This window comes from Colossoma macropomum, unplaced genomic scaffold, assembly GCF_904425465.1.
Source record: "Colossoma macropomum unplaced genomic scaffold, Colossoma_macropomum, whole genome shotgun sequence".
NCBI lineage: Eukaryota > Metazoa > Chordata > Actinopteri > Characiformes > Serrasalmidae > Colossoma > Colossoma macropomum.
This window is the reverse complement of record NW_023494784.1, coordinates 7,939,838-7,950,174: the sequence shown is the minus strand read 5'-3', so window position 1 is coordinate 7,950,174 and position 10,337 is coordinate 7,939,838. Positions and strand designations below refer to the sequence as shown.

Sequence of the window (10,337 nt, the reverse complement as noted above, 5' to 3'; positions counted from 1 at the left end):
GCCACAGCTTAATAAGGCATGATCTTGTTCCCATGCCTTGCTAAGTTGCGGCCACGACTTAATTATCTTATTCCCACACCTTACTAAGACGTTTCTCATGGGTTAATACGGCGTGGCCACACATGATTTATATTTATAGAGGATGTGACCAGTGTAAGTGTGAGGTACAGTGCGAGATTATTTGGGGTGAAATGATGGTAAATATTGGGTCCAGTGTGAAAATAAAGAAGACACCGAACACATCTTGGCTGATCGCCTCGGCTGTTTTGGGGTAAGAGGGAAAGATTGTGTATAAAGATCTTTCGCTTTAATGTGAACGGCTCACTTTCCACTCACGGCAGCAAAACCTCACCATTCAAATCTGAAACCCTTTAATAAAAAAAGTATAAAACTTTAATTACGACATAAATTTCAAAACTTGTCTTTTATGATAGTTTCAAATGACGTGTGCATTTTAAAAGTATATTGTGTGTTTTCCGTGAACTCTAGCGTTCCCCTCGTAAAAGCCGCACGGTGGTTACAAGGTGTTACAACCCACTGACGCCAGACCTGGACCGTGGGCAGCGTTTTCCACGTCAGTGTGCAGGAAAATAAACACGCAGCGATCTCTCGGAGTCGCCCTGAAGACCAGCATTACCAGGGAACCACAGCTACTGGAGCTCAGCCACGCATACACACCATATACTCCTCCTGAGGCCATTCCAAGCCTCTCTAGTCAGAATGACCCGTAACGGTTATTGGCCAGTGGTGGTGTAATTTGGAGAGTGCTGCGTTATGTGGCTGGCGTTCAGGTGGTCAGAGCTGGCCGGTTGGGTACAGTGAGGTCATAGCGCTGAGAGATTTCATGCGCTGTTGTACAAGCTCTTGTCCTGACTAAGCACTTTGTCCCCGGTGTCAGCGCGTAGGACATGGGGTGTGTCCAGTTCCAGCGCTCGGGCCAGGACACACACTGAGTGTGTGCGAAGCGCTCATGGGAAGCGGAGGACGGGGAAAAAGAGAGCCGGCCGAGAGAGATTCATCTGCTGCCACGAAGCTCTCAAAGCACCTCTGCCTTTCCAGCGTCTCTGTGAGCTCTGAGTCGAGGCCCAAAACGCCTCCTCTATGTCTCTGTCTCTCTTCTCGTTGTATTAGCCCCTCATGTCCTGTCCCATCATCGGTCTTGTGTCCTATCCTGCATTTTTGTCCTTGTCCTCTTTCCTGTATCATGTTTTCAGTCCTGTCTCTGTCATGTACTAAGCTTCCTGTGTTCTCTGTCCTGTGTCTGGGTCTTCTGTCTTTTGTCCTCTGTCTCCTGTGTGTCTTTATTGTCTTCTGTTCTGTCTCCTATGTCTTCTTTATTGTGCTGTTTTGTGTCCCCGTCTTCTGTCTTTTGTCCTCTGTCTCCTATGTGTCTTTATTGTCTTCTGCCCTTTGTCTTCTGTTCCGTTCTGTCTCCTATGTCTTCTTTATTGTGCTGTTTTGTGTCCCCGTCTTCTGTCTTTTGTCCTCTGTTATATTCTGTATCCTCTGTTCCGCCTCCTGTCTCCTATGTCTTCTTTTTTGTGCTCTGTCCTGTGTCCTCTATCCTGTCCTTTATCCTGTGTGCATCATCGTGTCCTATGCTCTGTCCTGTGTCCTCACCCCTGCCATATTCTTGTGCGTCCACTCTGTCTTCTGTCCCTGCACTGTGTCCACTGTCTTATTATCCTCTAGTGTTATATCATGACTTGACGTATGTCCTCCTGTCCTGTTATTTTCTTGCGTTCTCACCACTGTCCTCTGTTATGTCTCGTCCTGTGTCCAGGCCTCTCTTCTGTCCTGTGTCTTTTCCCTGTGCACTAATATGTTCTATGTACTCTTTCGTGTGTCTCCTGTCCTATTTTTGTGTCCTGCCACCTGACCTTTGTGCTCCTGTCCTGGAGGGCCTTTACCAGCAATTCCACACGGTCATAATGAGCACAAAACACCTATTACTACTTAATACCAGCAGTTATCAAATAATGTATATTGGTCACTGAATACTAAGTCCTAATGCTCTTAGGCAGTTTTCCCTGGTTCCTCTGGTCTCAGGGAGTTTTTCCTGACACTGTCCTCCTCAGCAGTGCTCATTAAGGGGCTCCACTTCTGGAAAGCTTCTTCGGGAAAAATTCTGTTGCAGAAAGCACCATACAAATAAATCTCAGTTCTGCTGAACAGGTGCTCTACAGCTCACGGTGAGGTCTGGGTGGATCTCAAATTTCATATTTCTCAGATTCTTTTGTTTGCAGAATTGGTAATGCGCTACTTTTTGATAGGAGTGACCCAGTCCCAGACTCAATGATGTTAACTGAACTGGGCACGGCCATCTATACTGAGCATATGTCAGAACTGAGACAGCCTTTGTGTCAGAGATGCTCCTAAAATGATGTCTATGCAGACTGATCATTCAGAACTGACACAGCTGCACACTGAATGGCCAAAACACAATATTACAAAACTACTTTCGTGCCCAGTAGCACAGAATGTGCTGCTGATATTTGTTCAGGATTTGTTTAATATAACATGTATTTCCAAAACAAAATGTCTACTGTACTGTTTATGATTATCATTATTATTAGCTGCAAAGCTTTTAGTCTTCTGGAGGTCCCAGACAGTGGATGCTCCTCTGGTGCCACCCAGTGGTCATCTGGAGAAACTTCATGGTGAGGTTCAGTCCCACAGAGTATAGACACGGTACGTGTCCAAAAGTTTGTGGACACCTGCTACTCCAGCGTTTCCTATGAAATGAGTGTTAATAGTGAGTTTGTGCTGCAGTAACAGCCTCTACTCTTCTGGGAAGACTTTACACTGGATGTTGGAACATTGCTGTGAGGATCTGATTGAGCATTAGTGACAACAGGTACTGATGTTGGATGGTCAGTTCTGGATCACTCCAACTCATCCCAAGGTACTGGATGGAGCTCAATCACTCCAGAGAACACAGTTCCACTGCTCCACAGCCCAGTGCTGGGGGGCTTTAGACCCCTCTAGCCCACGCTTGGCATTGGGCATGGTGACCTCAGGCTCATGTGCTGCTCCTTCAGAGCATTCAGTTCTATTGATAAATGCTGTTCTATGGAGACTCTACAACTGAACACCTGTGTTAACAGTGAGTGCCCCATAGTAACTGAATTCACTTAATCATGAGGGCCGACTCGAAACTTTGACATGTAGTGTAACACAAAAAAAGAAAAAAAAACAGAAAAGTTGGAAGAAAGGTCATCGAAAAAAGTTTTAATTTTACAGCATGAATCTGTGCAAAACAGCACTACATAATGGCATGACGGACGAGTGTCTGTAAAACAATAAAGGAGAAAACTGATCTACAGAACTGAAATACCTGCAAACCCCAACAGTACAGTACAGTACTCTTAAAAATAAAGGTGCCAAACGAGCTTCCTTTGAGCGACGCCATAAAAGAACAACTTTCGGTTTCCTAGAGAACGTTCAAAGGATGATCCTTCTAAGAACCATTTTTGTAAACGTTATGAGCGCATGTGAAGAACCTCCACATTATGTAAAGGTCCTGCACCAATTAAAGGTTCTTCCTAGACCTGTATGTCCAATCAAGAACCTTTATTTATAAGAGTACACAGTGCAGTCCGGTAATCCTCTGATTAAAACAACAACAAAAAAACAAACTGAAGTTGTGAAAAGTTCATTATACCCTTGCAGTCAGTTCATTATCAAGCTAAGGCAATATTACAATATGTAATACCATAGAAACTGTATTGTATTTAAATTCAGTGCTTCCTAGAAACACAGGAAATTGACATCTGTCAAAATACAGAGGCGTCTTTCCAAACAGCATCTCCACTAGATAAATAAAACCATTTCATTTGACAGTAGAACAGGAGTGTAAAAGGCTGACCCAAAAAAAAAGTAGACAACTTGTGAAAACAGTATTCAGCATTACTGCCATCACAGTAAAGGACACAGCGTGAATGAGAAACACATTGTACACAGAAAACTTGTACAGTCAGTACATTCTTCATCGGGAAAATCAGAAACGGACTCAGTAACGCTTATGTTGGAGGTGCTTGGAGAAGTCCTGGAGTCTGTCCATCCTGACCTCCTTCTCACACACATTTTGACACAAAGCTGAGGTTAAAATACCTCCAAACGATCCCTCAGGGGCGGCAAACCTCAATCCAGATCGATCTCTCTTATTGAGTCTTTAGCATCCTCTGTGTGCGCGAGTTTCTCCAGCCCATCACATCATTACCACAGGCCAAAGGATTCAGTGGAGATTTGGGTAGAAAGCTGAATAAAGTCTTATAGTTCATCCTGAAAAACAAAACAAACAAATCAACTAAACTCTAATTAAAATAAGGGTTCTTTAGTAAAGAAAACGGTTCAATATAGAACCATGAACACTCAAAGAAGCCTTTCCATGATTAAAGGGTTCTTTGCATCATGAAATGGTTCTTCAGACTGATGGAGAATGAGCATGAATGAGGTATAGACGGATCTACATGGAACCTTTTTGAAAAGGGTTCTATATAGCACCCAAATAGGGTTCTTCTATTGTTACAAGCTTGATGCTGGAACAATAGAAGAACGCTTTTGGTTGCTATTTCCTACTTATTATTCTCCATCAATCTGAAGAACCCTTCCATGGTGCAAAGAACCCTTTAATCATGCAGAGGGTTCACTGAGTGTTCATGGTTGTCTATAGAACCATTGTCTTTACCAAAGAACACTTGAAGAACCATCTTTACGAGTGTACACATAAACAAAATCTTTTTAACACATTTTTTCCACTGCGTGTGAGGTAAAACCTCCACAGTCAAATCAACACTCTGACTTTCTACACTCATTTTGACCAGAAAAAAAAAAAATTGTCGTTATGAGAACAAAACCTTATATCTCCAATAAAATAAAAAAAAATAATAATAAATCCTTCAATGCAAGTCAAAAAATAGTAATAAAATAGATTTTCCAACTATTTTCACTTGTATGCAAAAGTTTGAACATTCAAAGTCAAATTACATGTTTAGTTTGTTTGTGGATTAAACTAAGCACAAGTCAACACCTCCTTCAACATGGCATTCCTTCTGCACATTTAGTGCACAATCTCACAGCCAGAGATTAACATACTGGGAAATAAAACATGCCAAGTGCCATAACTTTTGCACAGGCCAAATTATTACACCCCCCCACCACCAGTATGTTAAATAAAGCAAAAAACAGTGATTGTGCAATAAAATGTGTTCTCTGTAGAGGCCGTGTTCACTTATTTTCACTTAGAAAATCAACAATGCAAGAAATCTGACCGGGGTGTTCAGACTTTTGCACATGACTGCATATTTCCCTGTCAAATTTGCAGCCGTTTTGAGGCATGAAGTTCAAAATTAAAGCCTCAGTACGTGACTCTGACTTATAAACACATACAGAGACATGTGAACACCTCTGGTGCAGATGTTCAGTAGAGTTGCAGAGTTGCTCTTAAGGCCTCTTAATGTTTTGAGTCTGGCTTGGATGTAAATGAAAGAACAACCTAAACTATTCCCTCCCTCATGCTGTAGTGACCACTAATTAGCCCTCAGTGAACTTTCAGTACAACCTCACTACACTACACACTACAGCTGCGGCCAGATTCGTACCTTGGGCTGGGATTTGTTCTGGAGAGCGAGCTGCTGCAGTCTCTGACGGATGACGTCAGCGATGACGCTGGAGTCCCGGCTGTTGATGTACTCTCCACCCTGCTGTCGCTGTGAGAGGAGGGAGAGTTTTTGTGTGCATTACAGTATATACATAACATATATAAAACAATATATCATCAGTGGGGAACCCTTAAGGTCTCATGAGCTCTGGGAAAATAAATAAGTGCCTGTTTTAGTTCATTTTTATTAACCAGAGTCATCACGCTTGTTGTGTTTAAGCCCTGCAAGTATTACAAAGCAATACTCTAATTTCATTGTTAGTTTTGGTTGAAAACTATGGGTTAAAACTCTGAAACACTAAATGGGAAATTCTCCAATCAGAATTGTTTTCTCTGTGGTATCTAGGCCGATACAGCCAAGCAAGCTCTCCTACTGGTTAGGATTCAGGAGCAGATCTTACACATTAGATTATGAGTGGAATCCATTTTGTGAGAACAAACATCACTCTAGTCCTTCTGTAAGTTCTAGATATTTCACTGACGATGACTACGAATCATAGTCTAACCAGGTTCCAGGTAGTTGTTAGGAACGGAGAACAGCAGCGGCAGCTCTATGCCAGGACTCTTTACTGAAAGACTCACTGTAAAACTGATACATACAAGCTCAAACATGTCGCTGTTGTCGGAAAAAAAACTCGTATCTCCAAAATGGTAACTTTATAGAAGAAGGAAAAAACATACTTTACTTTCAATGTAAGTCAATGGAACCAGACTTTTTTCCCCCCCCAAGACATTTTGGGTCGTTTCTTTTGGTCCATTCTTCACAAAATTTACATACAATGTAAAGAGCAACAGGTGTTTTCAAATTATGTCAAAAACTGAAAAACGGCAAAAATGGAGATACGAGGTTTTCTTCCCGACAGCGATATGCTAAAGTCTTCAAAGCTTCAGAGAAGACGTATGGAATGACTTTTATAAACTTCAGTGTTTAACGTAAAAAGACATGTGGCCCATGTAAACCAGTGTTAGCTTAGTGCTAACATACAACTGGAAAACCTGTAGGAAAAGAGCGAACACAGAAGTGTTATTTCTTTCTTTCTTTCTTTTAACGTTCATGCCCAAACTGATGGCCTTGCTGTAACATTCACAGTTCACCACTTGTTTATATCAATGTCAGAACAAACCTTCATATCTCTATTTTTGTTTTGTTTTTGTTTCATGATGAACAGGCCAATAGAAATGATCTGTATTGGCTTAGAATAAAATCTTGTTACTTTAACTTACATTGAATTAATTCCTATTATCAGTTCCTAATATGATAACCTCCTGCTGAACAGGAGCTCAGTGTGGTGGCCCTTACCCGTGGAGTGCCCAGGTATGGATAGAAGCAGACAGTGGGGTAAGCAGTGATGCCTGCACTCTGACAGGTCTGATAGTGAGCCTGACAGTCCACCTTTCCTGCCCTGACCGTTCCCTTCAGGATCTGTGGGCAAAAATAACAGGTTACCAACACAGTTTAGAGCGTGATCTCATTCACACCACACCTGAAAGCCCACTCACTCATTCACAACACACCTGAAAGCCCACTCACTTGTTCACAACACACCTGAAAGCCCACTCACTTGTTCACAACACACCTGAAAAGCCCACTCACTCATTCACACCACACCTGAAAACCCACTCACTCATTCACACCACACCTGAAAGCCCACTCACTCATTCACACCACACCTGAAAGCCCACTCACTTGTTCACAACACACCTAAAAAGCCCACTCACTCATTCACAACACACCTAAAAAGCCCACTCACTTGTTCACAACACACCTAAAAAGCCCATTCACTCATTCACAACACACCTAAAAAGCCCAGTCACTCATTCACACCACACCTGAAAGCCCACTCACTCATTCACAACACACCTAAAAAGCCCACTCACTTGTTCACAACACACCTAAAAAGCCCACTCACTCGTTCACAACACACCTAAAAAGCCCACTCACTCGTTCACACCACACCTAAAAAGCCCACTCACTCGTTCACACCACACCTGAAAGCCCACTCACTCGTTCACACCACACCTAAAAAGCCCATTCACTCATTCACACCACACCTGAAAGCCCACTCACTCATTCACACCACACCTGAAAGCCCACTCACTCATTCATACCACACCTGAAAGCCCACTCATTCATTCACACCGCACCTGAAAGCCCACTCACTCATTCACACCACACCTGAAAGCCCACTCACTCGTTCACACCACACCTGAAAGCCCACTCACTCGTTCACACCACACCTGAAAGCCCACTCATTTATTCATACCATACTCACTCAATCATACCGTACCTGAAAGCCCACTCACTCGTTCAAACGGTATCTAACAGCACACTCACTAATTCACACCCCACTCACTCACTCATACCGCACTCACTTATTCATACCGTACTCGAAAGCCCACTCACTTGTTAAAATGGTATCTAATAGCACACTCACTCATTCACTCATACTGCACTCACTCCTTCATATCACTTCTGAAAGCCCACTCACTTGTTCATACTGCATTCTGAGTAATACTGGACCAGAAAACCCACACACTTACTCATACCGCACCTGAAAGCCCACTCACTCCTTCATACCACACCTGAAAGCCCACTCACTCATTCACAACACACCTAAAAAGCCCACTCACTCGTTCACACCACACTCACTCATTCATATCGTACCTGAAAGCCCATTCACTTGTTCAAACGGTATCTAATAGCACACTCACTCATTCACTGAACAAAATTAAGGAAAATTCAGTATGAACGTAACTGATAATTATTTGTTAATTCTTATTTGTTTTTAAATTTCAAATTGCAAAAGGTGCAATTTTTATTATATCCTACATCGTTCAACACTGTCTTACCAGATTTTACTTAAAGTAATTTTACCTAATTACATATCAGAGTTCCTGGAAAACGTTAAGCTTCATTTATAGAAATTAATATCACTTAAATCACAATAGCAATATCGGTAAGCAAATTTGATATTAGATATACACTGTATACAAGGCCAAAAGTATTTGGACACCTGACCATTACACCTATATGAGTTTGTTGGACATCCCATTCCAAAACCATGGGCATTATTATGGTGCTGTCCCTCTTTCTTCACTCTTCAGTGTGTCTGTGGGAATTTGTGCCCATTCAGTCAAAAGAGCATTTGTGAGGTCAGACACTGATGAGGACGAGAGGGCCTGGCTTGCAATTTCCAATCCAGTTCATTACAAGGGTGTTCAGTGAGGTTAAGGTCAGGACTCTGTGCAGGCCACTGGAGTTCCTCCACACCACACTGGTCACTTTGTGCACAGGGGCTCAGTCATGCTGGGACAGAAAAGGGTCTTCAACAAACTGCTGCCACAAAGCTGGAAGCATATAACTGTCTAAAGTGTCTTTGTGTGCTGTAGCATTAACTTCACCCTTCACTGGAACTGAGGGGCCCAAACCCTGAAAAACAACCCAGCCCATCATCCCTCCTCCACCAAACTTTACTGTTGGCACTATGCGTTCTGGTAGGTAGCGTTCTCCATCTGCCAAACCCAGATTCATCCATCAGACTGACAGAGTGAAGCTGATTCATCACTCCAGAGAACATGCTTCCAGTCCAGTGTCGGATGCTTGGCATTGTGCTTGTGTGCAGCTGCTCAGTCATGGAAACCCATTTCATGAAGCTCCTGATGCTCAGTCAGTGTGAGTTTGCATGGTCTGGTGTTTTGTGGCTGAGCTGTTGTTGCTCCTAGATGCTTCCATTTCACAAACAATACCACTTACAGTTGAGCGGTGCGGAACCGCCTCGTGGCAAAGGTGGCTTTCTAGGACAGTGCCACGTTTAAAGTCAGTGAGCTCTTCAGTATGTCCTGTTCTACTGTCAGAGTTTGTCTATAGATTACATTACATCTGCTTGATTTTATACACCTGTTAATGGCAGATGTGGCTGAAACCCCTGAACTCAATAATCAGTAGTGGTGTCCATATACTTTTGGCCATATAGTGTATATCCAATCAGACATTTCTCCCAATCATTTAGCCCGACTTCAAGACAGTAGCTTTTGTTTGTGTTAAGCAACATATTTTTGTCCATGTTTAGCCTTGTAGCTCCAGTACACAGCTACAGAGGTGAACCTCAGACAGCAAACGTGTCTTGATTGACATTCGGGATATGCTGAACAGGCTGAACAACCCTACTGAAGGCCATCACTCAATCATCAGTGTCTATCTTGCATTAATCCCAAACAGGAAGGCCGTCAAAAAGAAGATTTAGTACAAATGTAAAAAAACAACACGTCATTCTGGTCAGTCTAACAAAGCTGTTTCATCAACACCGTCACTCTGAGAAGTGAACCGCTCTTGCTTAATCTGAGCAAACAGTTGGACCGAGATATGATCTGGTCACTGGGCATGAGAACGCAATGTCATTTTACAAAGACGTAGCAGCGGTGGGAAAGAACGGCTTAAATGAGTAGACAAAAATGTCAGTTCTCCCCTTTAATCCGACGGTAGACGATCAGCTGTTTGAAGACCTGTTTGGCCTGCGAGTTTAGTGTTGAAGCCTGAATTTCGTCTGTGGTTTCCATTCATGAGCATCATTTGGACGGGATTAGTTTAAATGGGGAAGTAGTTTAAACGGGGAGGTAACGTCACAGGACGTATGTAATGTTTATGACAGATTTGCACAGATAAGAAAGCTTTGTA

The 10,337-nt window shown here is 42.7% G+C and overlaps 1 protein-coding gene across 1 annotated transcript in view; it reads right to left on the bottom strand.

Moving 5' to 3' along the window:
• Window positions 1-3,210: 3,210 nt before the first annotated feature.
• The window catches only part of dnajc10 (DnaJ (Hsp40) homolog, subfamily C, member 10), a 32,543-nt gene continuing 25,416 nt past the window's right edge, over window positions 3,211-10,337 (bottom strand). The window contains exons 21-23 of the mRNA XM_036577096.1: window positions 6,963-7,085; window positions 5,604-5,711; window positions 3,211-4,284 (exon numbers count right to left, since the gene is read on the bottom strand). Coding sequence (XP_036432989.1) covers window positions 4,273-4,284; window positions 5,604-5,711; window positions 6,963-7,085 — 243 coding nt within the window. The 3' untranslated portion in view covers window positions 3,211-4,272. The remainder of the gene's footprint in view (window positions 4,285-5,603; window positions 5,712-6,962; window positions 7,086-10,337) is intronic.